General features: G+C 44.7%; 1 protein-coding gene across 2 annotated transcripts in view; it reads left to right on the top strand.

Annotated features, from left to right (window-relative positions):
* Positions 1–23410, top strand: part of BEAN1 (brain expressed associated with NEDD4 1) — a 109378-nt gene extending 85968 nt beyond the window's left edge. For both annotated transcript variants that reach the window (XM_069085831.1, XM_069085832.1), the window contains one exon: positions 19973–23410. In XM_069085831.1, the coding sequence (XP_068941932.1) occupies positions 19973–20318 (346 nt within the window). In that variant the 3' untranslated portion in view covers positions 20319–23410. The remainder of the gene's footprint in view (positions 1–19972) is intronic.
* The last annotated feature ends 815 nt before the right edge of the window (positions 23411–24225 follow it).

The following is a 24225-nucleotide window of genomic DNA, read 5'->3' as shown; positions in this document are numbered from 1 at the left end:
GGATCTAGGGAGGGATTAACTTCAACCTGAAGTAAACAGTCAATGGCCTCAGCATTGATTGATGACGGTCTGTTGAGAACACTATGGAAGTGTTCAGCCCCTCTCCAGGATCATGTCCTTATCAGGAATGAAGATGGCTCCATCAGCACTGAGTAGCTGAGGGGCACCATAGGTCTTTGGCCCATAAATAGCCTTCAGGGCATCATAAAAGCACTTTGGATTGTTGCTATCAGCATAAAACTGAATTTCATCTGCCTTCTTACTGAGCCAAGAATCCTGTATCTCTCTAAGCTTTGTTTGTACTTTACTTTTAATGGAATAGGTACTTAATAAATGCTTATCAAATAAATGAATGAATGAATGAGGAAGGGCAGCCTCTGGGATAGGGCTAGCCCTTAGAGACTGACTTAAGCTGGAATATGATAATGATGAGGGATGGCTAATAGGTTCAGCAGGAACTCTGATCTTTATCTTAAGACCAGAAAACCTTCAATTCAGTCTTGAAAGAATTCAGCCCAAGCCAACTTGGAGTCAGAGTTGTAAAAGTTTATTTTACGCTTTATAGCAGGTAAGGGTCCTTAGGGGACCTGCAAGTTTATTATTAGGCTGTACATCGGGCAAAAGTCCTTTTGGGGGACATGCAACCTTAAAGGGATAGAATTAAGATTTTTATAGGATAATCCATAGTAGAACCTGTGCCAATTATGCTAACTAGGTGATTAAGGGTGGGATTAGGGAGGAGTTAAGGTGGGGCCAGTGTTTAAAGGAACATGCATTTTTAATGTAACTGCACAGGCATATTACCCATGTTTCACTAGGAAAAACCCAAGGGGGGGGGGCTACCTAGAGGTGTGGTTTTAGGCTTGAAACGTCACTAAGTCCGCTAGCTGTCAAGGGGTGATGGAGAAGTGCCCAGTCTGCCACCCATCAGTGTCATGTTTGACAAGGTTGATGTCTGGGAACCAAGGCTAACTGAGACTCAGTGGATAATAGGCTAAGGAGTTAACCCAGAGATAGTATCCTGAAGGATTCATTGAGGCAGCCAAGGAGTCAGCCTAGAGATAGGGTACCAAAGGATTCATGGGGGCAGCGAGACACTATACAAGGGGGAGATAATAGTTGCCTAAGCTGGAATGTTTATAGATACTTTTGTGAAGGATTCATAAGAATAGCTTGTTATTGTTTCAAGCTGAGATGAACAATTCATGAGTTGTTGCTGGGCAGAGTTAATGCTCTGAAGCTGGGTGGGAGGGCGGGGCGGGGGATAGAGTGTGATTTTACAGACTGATGTTACAAAGTGGTATTACAAATTGATTTTACAAACACAGATCCCAAGCACCCCATCAATAAGATCATCCCTTTGTCAGGATTTTTTCTTTTTTTTTCTTTTTTTGGAGGGCAGTTTGGGGTTAAGTGACTTGCCCAAGGTCACACAGCTAGTAACTGTTAAGTGTCTGAGGCCGAATTTGAACTCAGAACTCAGAAGAGTTCTTGTCTATAAGGCTCTCACTAAACAAGGTTTATAAATGCTTTCTGTTTTAAAGGAAAAGCAAAGTAAGAAGTATCTCTCAAGGTCCTGATGGAAGGAAGGAATGTAGGCTCAGATCCACACTGACTTGGGGACCTGGGAGGGGAGTTGTAGTTATTCAGTCGTTCAGTCATGTCTAACTCCTAGTGACCCCATGGACCAGAGAATTCTAGGCCCTTCCATCCTACACTATCTCTCAAAGTCTCTCCAAGTTAATATTCATTGTTTCCATGACACTGGCTATCATCCTCTGCTGTCCCTTTGTCCTTTTGCCTTCAATCTTTCCCAACATCAGGGTCTTTTCCAATGAGTGTCATCTTTTCATTATGTGGCCAAAGGATTTAAGCTTCAGCTTCAGTATTTGACCTTCCAGTAAAGAGCTTGAGTTAATTTCTTTAAGTATTTATTGACTGATTTGTTCTCCTTGTTGTCCAAGGGACTCACAAAAGTCTTCTCCAGGCCCACAATTCAATTCTGCAGCACTCAACTTTCCTTATAATCCAGCTCTCACAGCCTTACATTGCTACTAGAAAAACCATAGCTTTGACTCTGCTAGCAAGGTGATGTCTCTGCTTTTTAGTATGCTGCCCAGATTTGCCATAGCTTTCCATCTAAGGGGGCAAGCGTCTTTTAAGTTCACAGCTGCAGTCACCATCTGCAGTGATCTGTGAGCCCAAGAATATAAAATCTGACACTGCTTCCATTTCTTCTCCCTCTGTTTGCCAAGAAGTGATGGGACCAGTTGTCAAGATAGTAGGTTTTTGATGTTAGGCTTCAAGCCAGCTTTTACATTCTCCTCTTTCACCCTCATCAAGAGGCTTCACATTCTGCCGTCAGAAAGGGGAAAGGGCCTGGTGCATTTCCTGGGATGGAGAAGGGGGAGAACAAAGCGGTGGCTTCTCTTGTTCATTTCCAAGTTGCTAACAACCTGTGAGTAGTAAAACTTCACTGGGGACCCAACTGGTCAGTTCCAGTTGAGCAATGCAGCTCATTTCTTCCTTCCTTCCCTGTATCTTTCTTCCTCCCTCTCTTCTCCTCTGCTTTCCTTTCCTCCTTCTCCCTCTGTCCACATAGGGTATAATACCCTTACTTGTGGATGCTCTGCCCAAGAGAATGTCAGTTTTGATTGAGGAAAACTGTCTCAGTTTATGGGATAGATTTCTTCAAGAACCATGCCTTAAACCCTAATCACTCTGGCTCTCAATGATTAGCCCAGAATAAGTCCCAAACCTGGTCATTGTTTGGGCCCAGATGGCTCAGAGTGAATGTGAAAAGTAACTGTTTCTGTTTTGGCAGAAATCCTGAGGGTCTACCCCTCCCAGGTTGATTTTTTTTTTTTGACTAGGTAAAAGAGGCCATTCTTTGCTTCATTTCTTTCCAACCTTTAATCATTGAATGTGTGTTGTTTTAGTCAAACTGAGACCTGGGAAAGACTTTAGCTTAAAAAGGCCAAGGTCTCCCACTATATCTGGAGTCATCTCCAATCGTCCTAATCAGTCTCTTGCCACTGGACCCAGACAGCTCCAGAAGAGAAAGTGAGGCTGGTGACTTTGCACAGCCCTGCTGCCTCTCTTAAATCCAATTCACCTGCATGTCATGGCATCACCTTCCTGATGTCATGGTCCTCCTCAAGAATGAAGGACAAACAACAGCAGTAACATGGCCCTCCTTGACAAAGCTTTCATTAGCTACAAGGGCAGTATGGCAGTGGGGAACTTTAAACCAGGCAACATTTCCGTAATTCTTTAAGGTTTGTGCGAGGACCTTCCTCACAGCAGCACTTTTATAGACCAGGACACTAGAACTCAGACAGGATTAGTGATTTGCCCATGTTCACCCAGCTAGTGGCAAGGCTGGGATTCAAACCCAAGTCTTAGAACTCCAAATTCTTCCTCTTTCTACTCTGTCATGTGGCTTAAAGGAACAGAGTTGTGTTTTTCAAACTCCAGGGTTGAGCCAAGTGTCGGGTTGAATGATTCTGGTTTTTCTGAGATGATGGGACTATGGCCTATATTGGTTATGTGTCATTTCCTTCCTTCTTGATTGAGGGAAGAATCATTCAGAAACATGATGCCAAGGAAATGTGAAGAGTAAACATCCCCAGCCCCTGGTGCCATCTGGTGTTTCCTAACTGTCTGATTGGAAAGATGAGCCAATAAGCTTGGTCCATTGAGCACAGATGGGTGAATGCTCAAATCAGTGTTGGAGGGGGCTGACGGAAAGAGACACCATTCGCATCTGGAGCAGTGAGGGAGCCTGACATCCTGGCTTGGGGTTTCTGGCCTAGCAAAGAACATAGGCCATGCTAAGCCTAGGGAATTTAATTTAAGGATTAGATTAGAAATCCTAGGTGCCACTCAGTCTGGAACTGAGTAGATTGCTTTTATCTGCATGTCTAATGACCTTCTCCTGGTATATCATTTCTCATTTTGTATATTCTATTTCCTTTGTGAATGAACCCTAGAAAACACACTCCAATGGCCCAAAGCTGAATTGTGGCGACAGGGGGAAAAAAAATGAACCAGGAGAGGGAATTAGGAATTGAGTGTGACTGATTTCTAAACCCTAGTAGATAGGCTGGCCCAGAATAGACTATCAGACCTTAGAAAAGCTGCACACTGTACTGGAAAGAGCCCTGAATTGGGGGGCAAGGGAACTGGTTCTGGTTCTTTTGGGGTCTGAACATGTCAGTGTAAACCCCCCCAACCCCACCTCTTCTCAGTAAACTCTCATGGCTCCCTATTATACCTTCAATCAAATAGAACTTCTTATGTTTGCTTTTTAAAGTCCTTCCTAGCCTGTCCCTCCCCTCCCCTTCCAGTCTTCTTTTACCATATTCTTCTTTCCATTCTCCATGACACTTACCTCCGTGCCATTCCACGCACATTCCATCTCCCAACTCCAGACATTTTTCCTGGCTGTCCCCCCCATGCTTGGAATGCTCTCCCTCCTCATTTCTGCCCCCTGTGGCTTTCTTCAGGTCTCAACTAAAATCCTGCCTTCTGCAAGAAGCCTTTCCAGGTCCTTTGCTGATTGTCTCCAGTCTGTATTTTCTTTGTATGTAGCTGTTAGCGTGTCATCTTCCCCATTAAACTGGGAACTCCCGTTTCTGGGCCTTTCTTTGCATCCCCAGGACTAAGCACAGTGCCTGGCATATAGTAAGTATATAATAAATGCTTCATGCCTTAACCTTTCTGCCTCATTTTCCTCATTCGTAAAATGAGGTGGTGGGACTCGATGACCCCCCAAGGTCCCTTCCAGTTTTAAAGCTATGACCCTGTGATCCTGTCACTGGCTAGTTCCTGTGTGCATAGTCCCTAAGGTTTACAAAGGGCTTCATTCGGTCCTCACAACAACCCCATAAGGTAAATGTTGTTACCATTCCCATTTGACAGATAGGCAATGGAGGCTCAGGCAGGTTAAGCAATTTACACAAAGCCACGAAAATGAGGAAATTGAGTTATAGGTGATAGAGGCAATATTGGAACCCAAGTTCTCTGGCCCCAGTTCTCATCATTTGGACAGCCACCAAGTGGAAGAGATGGTGCCCTAGGAGGCCAAATTGGGTTAGCAAGGCCTAAAATTCAGAGTCCAGTTTTTCACAGGGTGCCAGGTTCCCTCCCAACCTAGACCCTGACTAGGAGGTAATGTGGTACTGTGGGAAGAGAACTGGGTTCAAATTCCGGCCTCTACCATTTATTCACTTAAATTGATCTAAAATAAGTTGCTTTTCTTATCTGGGCCTGTGTTCTCATGTGGAAGATGAAAGAATGGACTGGATGATGGAACCAGAGGGCTTAAACCCACCACATAACTGGTGAAAAGCCAAATAAGTGAGGTCTCCATCACTTGTCATTCCTCTCTCCTATCTTCTGCCCAGCCTCAGTGTCCTAGGAGCTTAGTCTCAGGAAATCTGAAAGTAGACACATAGCAAGTCAGAGCTGGAAAGCACCTTACACAGTATCTAGTCGAAACTTCTCATTTGAGTGAGGGGGATACTGAGGCCCAGAGAGGGGAAGGCACTTGTCTGAGGTCACACAGCATAGTGGCTAGACCAGATCCCTTTCCTGTGCATTTTCTTAAGAGCAGACACTTGCATACAGGAGTTTGGATGCTCTTTGAAATGGTTTTCCACATCAGGTTAGGAGGAATTGGGCATCAGAGCCCCATGGTTTGGTCAGGGTCCTGAGGAGCTCCAGGACTGTCCCCAAATAGCTGTTTGTTCAATCCATGCTGACAGCCCTGAAGAGGTCACCAGCACCCCTCCCCAGGGGCTGCTGATTCCCTCATGATTCAGCAGGCCTCTGCTCTGCCTGTCACATTGATTTCATGTGAGATATTCTGCCAGATGACAGGCCTGAAGGGAAAGCAGACAAGCTGATGTATCCCTGCCCTTCACAGCCTCCACTGGGCTTAGTCAAATAAGACATGCTCTTGTCCCATTGCTTTGGAGAGCTTCCTCTGCTCTAAGACGCTTGTAAACCCCAGGCAAGGGGTAGCCTGTGGGCCTGACAGGAGGCCCCATATCACCAAGCACCCCTGAGGACACTGTTGGGAGTTTCTCTCTACCCCTCCCGCAGTTCATACCTTTCTCTTCCCCTCTCCTTCTCATTCAACAACACAAAAACACCACCACCTAGTAATAAATCTCCTTTCTTCTGACCATAAAATGTTAAAGCCAGAGAGAGCCTGAGAACATGGGATATTGGAACATTGTACATAGAATGGTTGACTTTTAAAGACATTTTTGAGACTTGGCTCCCCTATCTCACTCTGGCTAGGCCATAGCTACTCACCAGTCCAATCCCATTACTAATCAGCATGAAGACTATGACCTGCTCTCAAATTCCCAACTTATATTTGTTCACTCCTTAGACAGCCTGGTGCCCCCCGTTCCAAGGGTCACCCCATTATAGTGCCAAACATAGCAAAGACACCCAATTGGCTTAGCCTACTATAACTCAGAACTCCTATGCTCAAGCAATCCATCAGCCTCAGCCTTCCCAGAAACAAGGACGGTAGACGTGTCCCACCACAACCAGCGGGACATAGAACGTTAAAGCAGGAAGGAACCTCGGAATGTCAGAAGGGACTTTGTTATTGCCATTCAGTTATCTCCAACTCTCTGCAACCCCATTTGGGGTTTTCTTGGCAAAGATATTGGAGTAGTTTGCCATTTCCTTCTCCAGCGCATTTTACAGATGAGGAAACTGAGACAAAAAGGGGTAAGTTACTTTCCCAGGGTCTTACAGCTAGCTAGTATGTGTCTGAGGCAGGATTTGAACTCAGAAAGAGGTCTTCCTAACTCCAGGCCCGGTGCTCTATGCACTATGGCGCCATCTAGCCGTCCCAGAAGGGATTTTCGGGAAACTATCTGAGCAAATGTCATGTTTTACTGAGGAAGAAACTAAGGAGGGAGGGGAGGGGATTAACAGCTGGTGCATCTGCTGGTTACTGACAAAGTCAGCACTGGAATCCAAACTGCCTTTCTCCTTTTTCCTACCCCATGTTGCTTATACAGCATGACATTGCACTAGGAAAGCACCCTCAAGGCCTGGCTGGTCTGGGCAGAAGAGCTTGGCCCATCATTCAGTTCAACAAATATTTATTAAGGAAGGAAGGAAGAGAGGAAAGAGAGAGAGAGAAAAGAAGGAAGGAAGGAATGGAGAGAGGGAGGGAAGAAAGGAGAGAGGAAGGAAGGGAAGGAGGGAGGGAAAGAATGGAGGGAAGGAAGAAGAAGGAAGGGAGAGATGGGGGGAGTAAAAGAAGAAAGGAGGGATGGAAGGAAGGAAAAAAGGAAAGAGGGAAGGAGAGAGTAAAAACAGGAAGGAGGGAGAGAAGGAAGGGAAAGACGGAGGGAGGGAGAGGAAGAAAAGAAAGAGGGAAGACAACCAGCATTTATTAAGCACCTACTACGTGGCCAACACTGTCCTTAAAGAAGAGAAAGAGACTAGAGCCACTTCAGTTGTAGCTCGTGGCTCTGGGCCTGGAGCACCATTTCTGTGGGGCCAACCACTTAACCTCCGAGGCTCCCTCCACTCCCTGGGAAAATAGCAGTGATAATGTTGGCCATCTCTCGAGGTCTCCGGCTGGCTTCACTGATTAATCACCACCAAACAGCTGGGAAAAGCCTTACCAAGGGCCACAGAGATGCTAAGTGTTCCAATCCCTTCTCTCCATCTCAATCTCTAAGGGAGTAGGTTTCTATTTCACCTTAAATTTGTTGGGGGGAAGGTTGTTTTTCATTCACCAGGAGCAGCTGGGAGCCAGACTCTTAAATGCCTTATCTCCCCTCCCTGGGGCTGCCTCTTGGTAAAACCTCTGTTATTTTTCACCAACCTGCTCAAATGGAACTATTTGTTTTTAAATTTGGCCTCCCTTTGTGAGGTTAATTAATCCCTTTAAACACAAAGTTCTCCCTTTCTAGACCATTGAATAGCTGCTGACTACTTATGTCTGTGCACAATCTGTCAATGGACAAGGATTTATTAATTACCTAATGTACGTCAGACACTGTGCTAGGCAAGGGTATACAAAGGCAAAAATAAGATGGGCAGCATGGTATGGTAGCTGGAGAGCTTGCTCTGAAGTCAGGAAAACCTGGGTTCAAGAGGCAACTCTGTGACCTTGGGCAAGTCACTAAACATCTGAATGGGCAAAACCAGAGGCCTCAACTCAGAGCCCCAGCAGCCTGGGCCAGAATCAGATTAAAAAGTAATTGGGAAATGTTTAACAAAAGAAATAAACATGCAATATAACATAGATAATGTAAATTTGTGGTTTTCTAAATCAGTCTGTAGCCCAAAGTCATCCCCTTCTATTGGGGTTAAACAGGACTGTTCTAGGCAATTAAGACGATATAAGTTATAGAGCAGGCATTAGAAAGGAAATGTCCTCACCTATGAGTTCATACTTGTTGTCCAGTTGTGTCCTTTCTTCACTATGTGGTCCACCATCTCCTTCTCTGGCTCATTTTACAGATGAGGAAACTGAGGCAAACAGGGTGAAGTAACTTGCCCAGGGTCACACAGCTAGTAAGTCTCTGAGGCACTCTATCTACTGCACCACCTAGCTGCCATGAGTTCATACTATCCTAAGATAATAATAATGATTATGTTTATATAACAGTATTATACATCATATCATATATTACATTATTATTATATTATATTATGTCCCATTTATATAGCACTTACTATGCACCAGGCCCTGTGCTAAGCACTTTACAAATAGCATCTCATTTGATGCTTGCAACAACCCTGGGAGGCAGGTGCTAATATCATTTTACAGATAAGAAAATGAAACAAACTGAAATTAAGTGGCTTGCCCAGGGAAGTAAGCATCTAAGGCTGGATTTGAACTCAGGTCTTAAGGATTCCAGACCCAGCACTCCATCCACCATACCACCTAGCTGCCCCAAATCTAGTTTAAATCTAAGTCATAGTTTTAGACCTGGAAGGGGCCTTAGAGAGGCCATCAAATCCAACTCCCTCATTTTATGTATTAAACTGAGACTGATAGTGTTAGGTGACTTGCCCAAGGTCCTATAGCTAGCTAGTAAATGTCTGAGACAGAATTTGAATTCAGATCTTCCTGACTCCAAGCCTAGCCTTTAACCGCTGCACCACCTAGCTGCCTCCTCAGTTCCTTAAACTAGAAGTTCTCAAAACTTTTTGGTCTCAGGACTCCTTTATACCCTTAAAAAATAAAGACCCTAAAGAGTTCTTGTTATATGGGTTATGTGAGTTGATATTTACTATATTAGAAATTAAAATGTCTTAGTGTTATCACAAAAATAGTTTCGAGACCTTGAGGACACCCTGAAAGGGTGCTGGAAGCTCCCATCTGTTTCCAGGCCACATTTTAAGAACCCCCTGTCCTAGAACCAATAAACTCTAGAACAAGTCCAGTTCCTATCCTCAGGGAGCTTACAGTTTCCACCAGGGGAGTAACGTGTACCCATATAAAAATACGAAAAATATATACAAATAAATACAAGGAAATTTCAGGAGAGAGGCTATAGTAGTCACTGGGAATGTCACAGAGCATTTTCCATATATAATCTCATTCGATCCTCACAACAATACTGGCAAGTAGGTGCTATCCCCATTTTATAGATGAGGAAACTGAGGCTAGCAGGTTAAGTGACTTGCCCAAGGTCAAGTAGCAAATCTGAGATGGAGATTCAGACCCAGGTCTTCCTGACTCCAAGTCTGGTCCCCAATGCTGCCCACTCCAGGAGAATGTCACCTCTTGAGGACAAGGGCTGCCATTTTTTATCTCTGTGTTCCCAGAGACCTTACACATAGTAGGTCCTTAGTAATTTAGTTCATCCACCAACAGAGCTAAAAGTTTTTCTTAAAAAAAAAAAAAACTTGTCTAACCACCAGCATTAATGAGATGCTTGTTTTGGTTAATCTTGGAATGAGCTTCCAACCTGAAGTATCGAATGCTGTGTCACACACGGCGGCTGACAATAATGCTGTCAATAGTATTTAAGCAGCGCTTCATCACATGCATTATCTAATTCTAGCCGCACAGCAACCCCTCAAGGCAGCCAGGGCAAGTATGATTATCCCTGTTCTGCTGGTGGTGGTGGTTCAGTCATTTCCAGTCCTGTCCAACTCTTTGTGACCCCATTTGGGGTTTTCTTGGCAAAGATACTGGAGTGCTTTGCCATGTCCTTCTCCAGCTCATTTTGCAGATGAGGAAACTGAGACAAACAGGATTTACGTGCTTTGCCCAGAATCACACAGCTAGTAAGTGTCTGGGTCTGGATTTGAACTCAGGAAAATAAGTCTTCCTGACTTGAGGCCCACACTCTATCCACTGTGCCACTTAGCTGCCCCAAGCAAACCTTTACAAGGCTTTAAATAGCTGTAAATGCCTTTGCTTAGAGCTCATTTCACCTACTTCCTGACTGTTAATGGGAAACAGTAGTGGGGGACCTAGTTTGAGGAGTGAATATCCTACCTAGCTGCCCATTTTACAGATTTAACCCCATTTTACAGGTGAGCAAAGAGACGCTAAGAGAAGGGGAATGATTTACTCACGTTGCCAGTAAATAAATGGCTAAGCCTAGTCTCAAAACCATGTCTGACTAGAAATCCAATGAGCTTTCTACAATCTCATTCAGTCTGACATGATGATGATAAACTCCGTAATGTAGTGACTCCTCCCCACTCCAGGCATTTTCATCAACTGTCTTACCCCGCCTGGAATGCTCTCCCTTCTCATCTGTGTCCCACCTTCTATAAGGAGCCTTTCCCAGTCCTTTTTAAGCTTATTGGGTGCCTTCTTGTGAGTTTATCCCCAGTTTGTCCTGTCTCTATCTTGTCTGGACTGACTTGTCTGCATGGTGTCTCTCCGATTAGAGTGTAAGCTCCTTGACAGCAGGGATGTTTTCTGCCTTTCTTTGTTTCCCCAGTGTGTAGCACAGTGCCTGACAAAGAGCATGCTGTTTGACTGATGGACTGAAAACCTCCTCTAACCTTGGTCAGAGACTGAACATTAACCTTGCTCCCTGCCCTGTGTCCCTTCCAGGCCCAGTCGCAAGGAAGCTTTCCTGATCCCCACCTTGGAAACTACCTTCCCTCCGTTGGACCTCACATAGCTCTTTGCATAGTAGTCTAGGAACTGTGACTGTAGAGTTATTGGGAGAGGGGAAGGAAGAAGCATTTAATAAGTGCCTATTATGCACGTGCTAAGTGCACTGCAAATATTATCCCATGTTATAATATGTGAATGTGGATATGTCCTGAGATGAAGTGGCAAGAGTAAAGAATTAGGTACCAACTTCGTGTAAGTCATGGGGTCACTGGGTTTAAAGCTGGACAGTGCTTAAAGAAATCATCTAGTCCAATCCGGTAAACTGAGGCCTAGAGAAATTGTCATTTCCTCTCTTTGAGCCTTAGTTTTTCCACCAATAACATGGAGAAGTAGCCCTTGAAACCCTATTGACTTCAGAGGTTTCTTGTGAAGAAGGTACTTTCTAACCCTTAAAGTATTACAGAAATGGAGGCCATTAATTCATGAATTCCATGAGGATGTACATGGAGTCCCATTTGGCTAGTGATGTCCTCAGGAAACTATATGTCAGTCATTTTCAGTCATGTCTGCCTCTTCATGACCCCATTTGAGGGGTTTTCTTGGCAAAGATAGTGGAGTGGTTTGCACTTTCTTTCTCCAGTTCATTTTACAGATGAGGAAAATGAGGCAAACAGGGTAAAGTGACTTGTCCAGGGTCACACAGCTAGTAAGTGTCTGAGGCCAGATTTGAACACAGATCTTCCTGACTCCAGGCCCAGTGCTCTGTCCACTGTACTACTATACAGAGTTGGCCCTTAAATGACTTTTGAATGAATGATGGTGATAATTGATAGGTATGGTGCCAACACTGGTGGATGAAAACTGGTAAGGTTTACAGGCCTCACGCTTAGAACAGATGGTCTTAACTAAGCCATCGTCTTACACAAGCCCTTGAACCTCACTCTTACTGAGGATGCCAAATTCTCCTTGGGTTTAATTGGCAGAATCTTTGAAACACTGTTTGCTCCCCAGGCTCCTGGGGGCATAAATGTGATAGATGCAGATGGTGTAATATGGCAACCTAGACTTCAGCTCAATTCAATAAGCATGTATTAGACAGCCAGGTGGTACAATGGTTAGAGTTTTGCACTTAGAGTCAGGAAGACCTGAGTTCAAATGCAGCCTCAGGTACTGACTAGTTGAGTGACCCTGGGCAAATCACTTAAGCTCTGTCTGCCTCATTATCTTCATCTGTGAAATGGGAATAATAATCTCTCTCTCTCTCTCTGTCTCTCTCTCTCTCTCTCTCTCTCTCTCTCTCTCTGTCTCTCTCTGTCTCTCTCTCTCTCTCACACACACACACACACACACACACCCCTACACCTTCCAGGGTTGTTCAAATGAGAGAATATTCAAGTGCTCTATAAATGCTAACCATTAAGTACCTGCTGAATATGAGAAACCGCACTAGGCACAGGAGATGCAGAGATGGAACAGGAACAGTCACTGCTCACATTCTGCTGGGAGAAAACAACATGAACACAGATAAGTAAGGACAAAACAGAGGCAAGGTCATTCCTAAAGGGACCTTAAGAGATTATCTCCTTGTGTTACCAGGGAGGGAATCAAGGGCCAGAAAGGCTGGGGGATTTACCCAGAGCTAAGCCGCTAGTCACAGTGTCAGATCCAAGACCCAAACTCAGGTCTTCTGATCCCTATTCTTTTTCTCTGAATCTCTCTGGCAATCTGGCTCTTGAATGATTTATGAAGCCAAAAATAACATTTCCATCAAAGATACATATTGTTTTTTCGGCTTTGTACCTTGATCCTGAAGGCCGGAAGTTCTCCCAACTTTCAGCCTCCCCTCCCAAGAGCCTCCCCCTCCTCCCAAGGTCATTCTTCATGAATGACAGCTATTTACTGAAACTCTCTTAAGTTTCCATGGCAACAAACCCAACTTATATTCAGTCCCACTGAAAATGATAAAGCCCGATCTGGATTTCTTTTCCCTGGTACCCCCACTCACTATCCCCATAGTCACATTATTTTTTTTTCCTGGTGCAAAGGGAATCATCTCACATGGAGATGTTAACCCTGTCTTTACTACCACCTCCAAAACACTTAGCTTCCAGAAGAGATCTGTCACGTCCAAATAGGGACTGAACGATCTCCACATCCTAGAGTCTAAAGTAGAAGAGATCCTAAAGCTTGTCTAGTGTAGCAGCAAACACCCCAGCATACCCAGGATGGCTGCTAGCACAGGTTCCTAGATCTACTTTTCTAAGGAAAGCAACTCAAAATGGGCTAACAATTTTGCTTTAATCAAATATATATCATTTACCTAGTTCAGGGGGAAAAGTCAGCACCCTGAACTTCAGAGAATACAAACAGAAGTCACAACAGCAAATAACACAATTCAGCAGACAGGGCTTCCAGCTGTCTGACCATCACATCCATACCCAGTTAGTTACCAGAGAGGGAAGCACCAACATCTGGGTTTTCAAAGCCAGTGGGGGGGCGGGAGGGGGGGGGTGGAGAGTGGCTCAACAGCTGCCCAGAGTTTCATCTGGCCAAATCACACAACTCTTCCCCAAAAAAGTGAGCCCCAAAGCAAAATCTCACATCAGGATATATATAGCTTTCTCCTGGGTCAGAGAATGTCACAACCCTCTTGACCCACTGCCCAATCACAAAGCAACAAGATATGGGCGGTCCTGAAAAAACAAGCCTCCCACCCCAGACTCATGATAAGTCCATTAGAAAGCTCCATGTAACCACATTCAGCCTATTAGGGGGCAGAGTATATTTTCAAATCAGGAAAGGTTCTCAGATTCACTTAAGCCTATCAAGGGGCCAAGGGGCAGGGAAGATCTTCAGATTCCCATTATATCTAGTCCAACCCCTTCTTTTGACAGATGAGGAAACTAAGACTGAGGAAAGGGAAGCGCCTTGTCCAAGGTCACACAGCTAATGTGTGACATACTGGATATTGGAACCCAGGTCCTCCCAATCCAGAAAATTTGATATGATATAAAGGAAAAAACCTGAGTCCCAGCCTTGTTATCTTGTTGGACCTGAAAGGACCATTGGAATCCTTTGAGTCTAACCTCCCATCTTTCTGGCTGTATGACCTTTATCAAAGCACATGACTTCTCTGAAGGTTCATTTTCCCCAATGTAAAATGGACATCCTGCCCACTTTGGAGTTTTTGTGAAACTCCGTGTATGTGAACAGACTGCATAACCTAAAAGCACCATATTAATGCAAGTTAGGTAATAACCATATTTTGTATCCCAGGCAACATAGCATAATGCCAGCATCTAATAGGGGCCTAATAAATGTCTGCTCTGTGTTTGCACAAGGATTCAGTAATCTGTGATTTCATCAGTGTTAATCCTCTGCAGGGCAGCTAAGTGGCACAATGGGTAGCATGCTGGGCCTGGGGTCAGGAGGACCTGAGTTCAGATCCAACTTTAGACACTTAGTAGCTGTGTGACCTTGGGCAAGTCACTGAGCCTCGTTTGCCTCGTTTTCCTTGTCTATAAAATAAGTTGGAAAAGGAAATGGCAAAGCACTCCAGCACCTTTGCCAAGAAAACCCTGTTTGCCTCAGTTTCCTCATCTGTAAAATGAGATGGAGAAAAAAAATGGCAAATCATTCCATTACATTTGCCAAGAAAACCCCAATGGGACCACAAAGAGCCAGCCATGACTGAAATGACTGTGACCCAGAAAATCACCAGCCTGTGGCCAACCTGATGAAGAGCCTGTTGTCACTTGGGTAAAAATGGAAGCTGACATTTCTATTATGTTTTACCCACATTATCCCATGTGAGCCTCATGAAAAACCCTGGGAGGTAGGTATGGTTCTGATGCCCATTTTGCAGATGAGGAAACTGAGGTTTGGTGAACATAAGTGGTTTGCCCAGGGGCAGAAGTAGAACCCATGTCTCCCTGACACCAAGTCCAGCATTCTCTCCACCTTGCCTCTTCCAATAGACTGACACACCATCTATTCCAGGATTGTGCTCAAACCAAGAAATCAAGATTGCAAGCATTTATTAAATGTCTGCTAGACAGCAGGAGCGCCCCTGCTGTCCAGGAGCTCACAGTCTAATGGAAGAGACAATGTGTAAGCAATATTAGTTGCAAACGAGGTATATTGACACCTCAATACAAGATAAATTGGGGGGCATCCAGGTTGCACAGTGTATAGAGCACTGGCCCTGTAGTCAGGAGGACCTGAGTTCACATCTGGCCTCAGATATGTATTAGCTGTGTGACCCTGGGCAAGTCCCTTAACCCCAATTGCCTCCCTCCCCCCAAAAAATGCAAGTTAACTTGGGGGATAATCTCTACTTAAGGAGGATCAGGGAAGGCTTCTTGTAATAGATGGGATTTTAGCTGAGACTTCAAGGAAGCCAAGGAAGTCAAAACATTTCTAGCTTAGAAGGACCTGATAGAACTTGGACTTTGTTGGCTTACCCTTCATGAATACCAGGTCACCTCTACACAATGATATAAGGCATCAGTGGAGGACTTTAATTAAGGGATTCTCATTTTAAATCCATGAACCTAGCATCTCATATCCTCCTCTTTTTTTTTTCTTTTTGGAGAGGGGAAGGCAAGGCAATTGGGGTTAAGTGACTTGCCCAAGGTCACACAACTAGTAAGTGTCAAGTGCCTGAGGCCGGATTTGAACTCAGGTCCTCCTGATTCCAGGGCCTGTATTCACTGTGCCACTTAGCCGCCCTGTGCTATTTTCATAACACTTCAAAGTTTACAAAGCATTTTTCCCCTCCAGAACAACCTGTAAGGAAGAAAGTATAAATATTATTGTTCCCATTTTATAGATGAGGAAACAGGTTCAGGACTTCCCTAACATCTCACAGCTAGTGAGTTGTCAGAGCTAGTCTCTGGACCCCATTCTCTATCATGATGTCCCTAGAAGGTCACAGAGAGACAGACAGAGAGATGAGGGGTGAGGGTGGGGGAGAGAGAGAGAGCTTATCCCAGCTCTTCCATTTGCCAGTTGTATGACCTTGCACAAGTCACTTTCTCTGGGCATCATTTTGTCCATCTGCCATCCGCTCTCCACAGCATTGCTGCTGTTGTCCAGACTTATAGACTATTTCTCACCCTGCTCCTGCCCCCTTCTCTGACACTCAGAGATAAGTGTGTAATATTTGAACAACAGGTTGGGAATCAGGAGATAAGTGCCAGTGACATCTCTGCTATTGAGTTGCTTGGTGACTTTGACTTTCATTCATTCAACAGACATTATTAATTAATGCAACTTCTATTTGCAGAGTCCTGTGCTAGAACCTTAAAGAGATGCATCGTTTAGGTAAAACCACAACCCACACCCTCATACAGCTAACACTCTGGCTGGATGATAGGACACAAACCTAACAGAATTCATAATATGACATGATAAGTCCATTAGAAAGGTATAAACAGAAGTTTCTGAGGTCCTAGGGATGGGAAAGGGGGAAGGGAGAAAGCATGAGGGTAGGCTTCCTAGAGGTCAAAGCATCTGAGTTCAGATTAAAAGGATGGGTAGAAATTCAGCAGTCAGGGAAGCTAGGTGGCGCAGTGAGTAAAGCGCCAACCCCGGAGTCAGGAGGACCCAGGATCAGTTCCGTCCTCAGACACTTAACACCCACACAAAAAAGCTAGCCGTGTAACATTGGGCAAGTTACTTAACCCCAACTGCCCTCCAAAAAAGGCAAAAAAAAAAAAAGAAATTCAGCAGTCAAAGAGAGAGAAGGAAATATTCCTGGCAGGGTATAAGTCTTAGTGAAGGCGTGGGGAGAGTGCAGGGGACAGGGTCTCTGTTTTAGCTGGATGATAGAGTGCACCATAGTGTGAGCAACATAATGGATAGATCACTGGACTTGGAATCAGGAAGACATCTTCATGAGTTCAAATCTGGCCTCTGATACTCACTAGCTGTGTGACCCTGGACAAGTCACTCAGCCCTATTTGCCTCAGTTTCCTTATCTGTCAATGAGCAGGAAAAGGAAATAGCAAGCCATGCCAGTATCTCTGTCAAGAAAACCCCAAATGGGGTCACAAAGAGTCAGACTCAACTGAACAACAACAAAATAATGACTACAAAGAGGGGAGCAACTGACTAGAGAACCCTCAGTGCTAGGGAGAAGAGTTTGAACTCAATGTGGTAGGCAAAAGATTTTTATTTTGAGTAACATGACCTGATCTATCATGTTATCAATATTCAAAGGCTGTCATCCAGGCAAGGGGTCTGTTAGAGGGAAAGCAAAGAAGAAATCCTTTTGTTCTTAATCAAGGAAGGCATGCTGGTGGAGGTGAGATCATGGATGGGATTCAAGTGAGCAGTCTGGCAGATGGGGGATAGAACAGGCAGAGCGTGAAGAGTGACAGGGGCTTCTGGGAAGAATCAGAAAAGAATGAAAGGCCCTGGAGTCAGGAGGACCTGAGTTCAAATGCAGCTTCAGATACTTACTAGCTGTGTGACCTTGGGCAAGTCACTTAACCCTGATTGCCTCAAAAAAATAAAAATAAATTAAATTAAATAAAGAATCAAAACATAGAGAGAGGAATGTTGATGATCCTGGAGAGGAAAGCAGCTGGCAACAATGACTCAAGAACCACTCCCCCAACCCCAACCAGGGGAAGTTCTACAGCAGATTTGTACCAGCTTTTCAAAAACACAAAGTTTAGTGACTCAACTATGCCACAACTGAGCTTTGGGACCCTGAGAAAATCACTTCAATCAGTCAATCAACTAACAAGCATTTATTAAGTCCCTACTATATTACCGTGCATATGTTAGGTGCTAGGGATACAAAAACAAAAATGAAATTCTCCCTGTCCTCAGGGAGCTTATATTCTAAAAAGAGCTGTAACATTTACATGTAGAGACACGCATATATCATATTTACATATAATACACTATATGTTTACATATAAAATACACAAGCAGCGAAAGCACTTGCAGCTGGGAAGATCAGGAGAGGCTTCATATAATATTGACCATAATAGCATTCATGCAGTTCTTTAAAGTTTGCAAAGCACCTTATAAATATTATCTCAGTTGATCCTAACAACAAATCTAGTAGATAGGTGTTATTGTCACCCCCATTTTACAGATGAGGAAATTGAGGCAGAGGCAAAGCAGCTTGCTAGGGACACACAGCTAGTAGTAGATGTCTGTGGTGGGATTTGCACTCAGGTCTGACTAGAACTATGCCTTAAAGGAGACCTGGCCTTCTATGAGGTGGAGTTTAAGAGGGTTGTGCATTCCAGCCATGTCCAAAGATCCAGGGATAGAAAATGGAGCATCCTCTATGAGGAACAGAAAGAAAGCCAATCTGACAGAACCAGAGTATGTGAAGGGGAGTAAGGTGTACTAAGATTGAAAAGGAAAACTGGGAAAATCGGCCTCTGTGGTCCCGAGGCTCCACCCAAGCTCTCAAATCACAGTCCAAAGGTCCCTCACTAAGATCCCATGTTCCACATTCCCCTTGAGTTCAAACAGCCTGGGGCATGATCGCTGTATGTTCTGGGGTCCCATCCAGCTCAGCCCTCCTGCCTCAAGGATGCACGCAGTTCTGACATTCCCTTATCGAAGGTCCTCTTCACCACTAATGTTCTGTGACAGCACGTTCTGTTCAAGCGTCCGAGTCCATGAATCCTGTGCCTGATTCATTGCAGCTTTTATGTTGTGCTGCCCTGACCTCAAGCTCCCTTGGCCCTTCCTTTTGACGCCATCATTGCTGTCATTGTCCTCCTCCTCTTCCTCCTCTCCCACTTTCTTTTCCTCCTCCTCCCCCTGCTCTTCCTCCTTCTTTTCTTCCTCCTCCTCTTCCTCCTTCTTTTCTTCTTTCTCCTCCTCCTCCTCCATGCCTTCCCTGATGATCCTTTCCAAGTCATTCTTCTCTCTCCTTACTTAGCTCCAAAAGCATTCACAATCTATACATTGAGTTATTCATTCACTGTGAATGTTATTCCCCAGTTATTCAGTGTGTGTACGTGTGTGTGTGTGTGTGTGTATGTGTGTGTGTTCCCCTCCTCTAGACTGCAAGTTCTTCAGGGCAGGGACAATTTCATCCCCTCTTGTATCTCAGACTGGTCAAGGACAGGGCTATAGTCATAGGACAAGCAGACAGTATTGAACATGAAAAGGTGCCTTAGAACTATAGAATACTTCCACAGAATACTTGAACCTAGAGCATCAGGTCTCAAAGAAATCTTAGAACACAAAATGTCAGTGATGCGAGATGGTATAGCAGATAGAGCGCTGGCCCTGAAGTTAGGAAGACCTGAATTCAAATCCAGCCTCAGACACTTAGTAGCTATGTCACCCTGGCCAAGTCACTAAGCCTCTATTTGCCCCAGTTTCCTCATCTGTTATTGTTGGTCAGTTATTTCAGTTGTGTCCAACTCTCCATGACCCCATTTGGAGTTTTCTTGGCAGAGATACTGGAATGGTTTGTCATTTCCTTCTCCAATTCATTTTACACATGTAAGTATCTAAGGCTGTATTTGAACTCGGGTCCTCCAGACTCCAGGCCTGGTGCTCTGTCCACTGCACCATCTGGCTGCCCTTCCTCATCTGTATAGGGATAATATTAGCACCTACCCTCCAAGGCTGTTGTGAGGATCGCATGAAAAAATATTTGTGAAGCGCCTAGCACAGCATCTGACACATAGTAGGTACTATCGAAATATCAGGTATTATCACTATTATGCTAGGACACAGAATGTCAACTGGAAGAGATTTAAAGGCATAGAATGTCAGTATATAGGATGGCAGAACTGAGAGATAGCCTTGAGCTTTAAATGTGAAAACAGAGGAAACATATTTTGAGAAGTGGAAGGGCCCTCATCCAAGACCTAGGCCTTAGACATCGCTCTCTCTTTTTTTTTTCAGCTATGAGGAGTGTGTGGGACCAGGGTCAACTCAAATCTACATCCCCACCGAAGACCCTCCGCCATACTCACTGAATGACCCTTGCCAGGACAGGAATGTCTCCATCCAGATCAGTGCAGCAGAGGAAAGGGATGAGCATGAAGACGGGGCGTCTTTGCCTGTGGCCCAGGGGGATCCCGGCTGTTCCATCAGACCTCCCCAAGGACAGGCAGTCATCTCCACTATTGCCCTAGAAACTGTGCCTCCCTATGAAACTGTAGTGCATGACCCTAATGTACTGCTTCCCCTTCAGAGTCTGAAAAGCTCCCCAGCTGAGTACCAGACCCTTCTGGATAGGACTGTGTAATGAGGGGATTCCATAGTGGGGCCTGACTAAATGCAAACACACGTACACACATACAGAAAAAAAAAAAACACAAAACCCACGAGGTTGGGGGCAGGAGTCATTCAATAATAGAATGAACCTTTCACTACAAGACTCCCTTCTGTTCACTGTCCCTTTCAGGACCTGGGACTGCAGGGGCATTAGCTTTTTTTCCTTCCAACCCCTTCCATTCCCCACACTTTCCCAGCAGGTTCTCAAAATTGGGTGTAACCCAGATGATTAAAGTCTGATTTCTGCATTGGGAATTCTTTCCTAACTTGCTACAGCCTCAGCCCAGGCAGCTCCTAGGCCATCTCTGCCGTACTCCATGTCCCCTTCACTCTCTGCCCCCATTCCTGTCCTCTCCCCAGAGAGACACAAGCTGGTTGATCTGAGAGTGCTATGACAGACCAGAGGTCATGGGAAATATACAGATGTTGTCAACAGTGGCTCATATTCTCAATGGAAAAAGAATTCTCCCTTCCAAATGAACTTGAAGAGGTAAGAGAGTGGCATCTACCACCCACAAGATTCAACCTGGGCAGGAGCCCAATAGTAGGCACCTTTAGTCTCTTCAAACCAATGTCTAGAACCTGGACTGGAACTTCTCCTCATACCACTGACACAGGCCTAACATTGGCTGGCCAGAACCAGAAAAATCTAAGTAAGCCATGCTGTCAAGTCATTCCCAGAAGGCCCACCTCATGAGCATGCCTGTGGGGGAAATGGCAGCCAAGAAGAACTTAATAGAGTTCCAATGTGGCCAGAGCCTGAGTTTATTTAAAGGGAAGCTGCCCCTCACAAAGCTAAAGCTCATGGCCCTCATTTTCTGGCATTTATAGCCTCGGTCAGACAGCCTCTCCATAGTCTTGGATTACTGGGTCCAATGGACAATGCCCTAACAAGAGAGTGAGAGTTGCCTTGGCCTGGTGATGTGTCCTGGGCCCAATCACTTCTCAATATTTGACAAATGGTTTCCCTGCTAGTTCAATTAAGCAAATATCTATTAACTATCTATTGTATGCAGACCCCTATGCTGGGAACCAGGCAACATAATAAGTTTATGTAAGGTCCATGTCCTTATGGAGCTATAGTCTAGAGAAACTTACCAACAAATGCTTTAACCAGGGAGAAACCGGCCTCTTAAAGATATGGGTTGGGCTGTATACACAAGCCTGACTTTGGTGGGTCTGTGGTAGCAAGCTTTCCCAGAGAAATTGATGTACTTAAATCTTGCTCCTCATTCCCAGCCCAAGCACATTTAGTTAACACACGGACGACGGGCCAGGCAACTTTAGCTTTAAATTTCCTAGGAACCATGAGAGAAAGACACAGTCCAGAAAAGAGATGAAAACTCAGTGTGGGATCAGCCCCAGAATTCTTCAGCCATTGGTACCCCTTCCAGTCCCATAAGATGAGAAACCTTCCCTCTGATCAGCTGGGATCCAACTAGCCAGACCAGAGGATAGACCAAGGCTAAGGAAGGAGATCTGTCTCAAGAAGGAAAAGAGGCACTGATTGAGTTCTGTCGTGGATGTGGGAGCAAAATGGAGCCGTGTTGGAAACCTCCAACGCTTCCCTCCCCTGGGGGGAAGTTTTGGGTATTGGTGAACCACTCACATAGGCCACTACCACTGCCAGGAGCCATCGTTCTAGAGTTGGTCCTGAAAACAGCAACATGAAACAACCCAGAAGTTCTGCTTACCCGCCCAGTCGTCACCCTCTCTCCTAACCTTCCTTTTGCTTCTCCCCAGAGCCAGGACTTTTGCTCTAAAGGCAGAGAGGCATTTTCCAAAGAGCATGGGAGCTGGAGTCAGAAGACCTGAAGCAGAATCCCTGTTCTATCTACTACCTGTGTGACCTTGGACAAGTCACAAGCTTTCTGAAACTTTCAGTTTCCTCATCTGTACAATAAGGGGGTTGGCCTAGATGATCTTCATGGTCCCTGCCAACTCTCAGTCCCCTAATCCTAGGTCCCTATGGCCCATTTTTTAAATACCAGGATTTTCATCCTGTTTCTTGTTTCCTCCCCACCTCCATTAAATTTTCCAACTCCAATGAAGGGCTATGACTTTTCTTCAATCACTTTTTAAGGAGCTGGGGGCCAGGAGGGGGGAGAAAAAATATGAAGATTTTTATATTTTACTCTGTGTAACATTCTAATTTCTCCCAGTGCTATTCACTGCTTTTCAAAGGCTCTCTTTAGCTGTTTCCGCCTTGACGTTCTTACTCATTCTGTGGATACTAGGGATTGTTTACAAACAGCGATCTGTTCACCTTGGTGGTATTACTGTTTTATAGGGGGAAATGTATCTATCTTCTCTCTCTGTTGTACTGTATAGATTTTTACATGCACTGCAGGGCCTTGAGTCTCCCAAGAAACCTGTCCTTCCACACCGTAGCGAGCGTGGATAACCAACCAAAAAACTTCCAGGACACATCAGCTTCTGCAGCTGGCTACAGAGACGGAGCTGGACAGTTTTCTTTCTCGGGCTGGGCTCTGAATGGAGCAACAATATATTCTTTCTTTGTTCTAAATAAATAACAATGTAGCACTTGTAGATGTAACTTTAGTAATCGAGTGCACAGCTAGGCTTTTCTTGCCTTATTGAAACTTGTAAGGAAAGGAAATAGCAAAAAACAGCAGCTGATTCAAATGCCTCGATTTAGCAAATAACCGTTTTAACCCAGCAAGCCTTCACCTGAATGTTTCTGAAAATTAGAATCTGTAAGTGGTACAAAGTGTTTTATTGTTCACACAGGATGATTTTGCAGCTGGTTATATGCTGTAAATGACTTGCTGGAATGACTTTTTTTTAATCTCAATTGAAACCTGGCATCATTTTTTTTTTTTGAGACTATGGCAAATGTATGGGTCCCTGTTACAGGTTGTGATCTTTAGCCCTGTTCCAGCAATACTAGGTCCAGGGACTTCAGGGGACCACACATTTTTTTTTTAAAGTAGTACTTACTCAACTTTCAGGTCATTCTGGCTTTTGCCACCAGGAAGACATATATCAAGAGCTGACTGTAGAACTGTTTTTAATTACACAATAAAGAACTGTTTCGCACTTCGTCCAGACCAGTGTTATACTGCACTCTACAGGGGATTAGTGGCCAGAAAGGAGACTCCAGTAGAGGCAACCTGGTTTCCCTACCTCTGTACCATCCTCCCTCACCCCCCTCATCCACACCTTATTCCCTAAGGCTGCTCAGCTCCCAGCCCAGAATGCAGTCAGGCTTTTTAGGACCAAGTCCTTGCCAAATTCCCCCATCCCCATCCAACTACCCCCAAGGTAGTCTGAATCTGATGGCTCTGACATTCCCTAGGACTGAGACAATGAAGCCAAGTGAATTGCCAATCAGAGGGAGGTTAGGCACCCAAGGGATGCATGTCAATGACTACAGTTGCTATGGGATAGTGCAAAAGGCTATGGTTCTAAAAGTCATGAGACCTGGGTTTTAATTCTGCTTCTCACCCTTACTACTTTCTGCAAGTCACTTAGCCTTTCTGGGCCTTAATTTCCTTAACTGGAAAATGAAGGAGCTGGACTGGATGGCCCCTTAGGTCCCCTTGAATTCTTGATCTGTGATCCTACATCAGATTACTCCAAGATAGGATAAAGGGCAGCTAGGCAGCACAGTGAATGGTTGGCCTTCGAGTCAGGAGGACCAGAGTCCAAATCTAGCCTCAGACACTTCCTTAGCTGTGTGACTCTGAACAAGTTACTTAACCCTGTTGGCCTCAGTTTCCTCCTCTGTAAAATGAGCTGGAGAAGGAAATGCCAAACCACTCCAATATCTTTGCCAAGAAAACCCCAAGTGGGGTCACAAAGAGTTCAAAATGAGTCAACAAGAGCAAGGATGAGACAGACACATCAGAGAGGCA

The sequence above is a fragment of the Petaurus breviceps genome, unplaced genomic scaffold, assembly GCF_028583685.1.
Source record: "Petaurus breviceps papuanus isolate PSGF00001 unplaced genomic scaffold, PetGlider_PUasm1.0 176, whole genome shotgun sequence".
Taxonomy (NCBI): domain Eukaryota; kingdom Metazoa; phylum Chordata; class Mammalia; order Diprotodontia; family Petauridae; genus Petaurus; species Petaurus breviceps.
The sequence above is the reverse complement of the archived record's forward strand: the minus strand, read 5'-3'. Positions and strand labels throughout refer to the sequence as shown.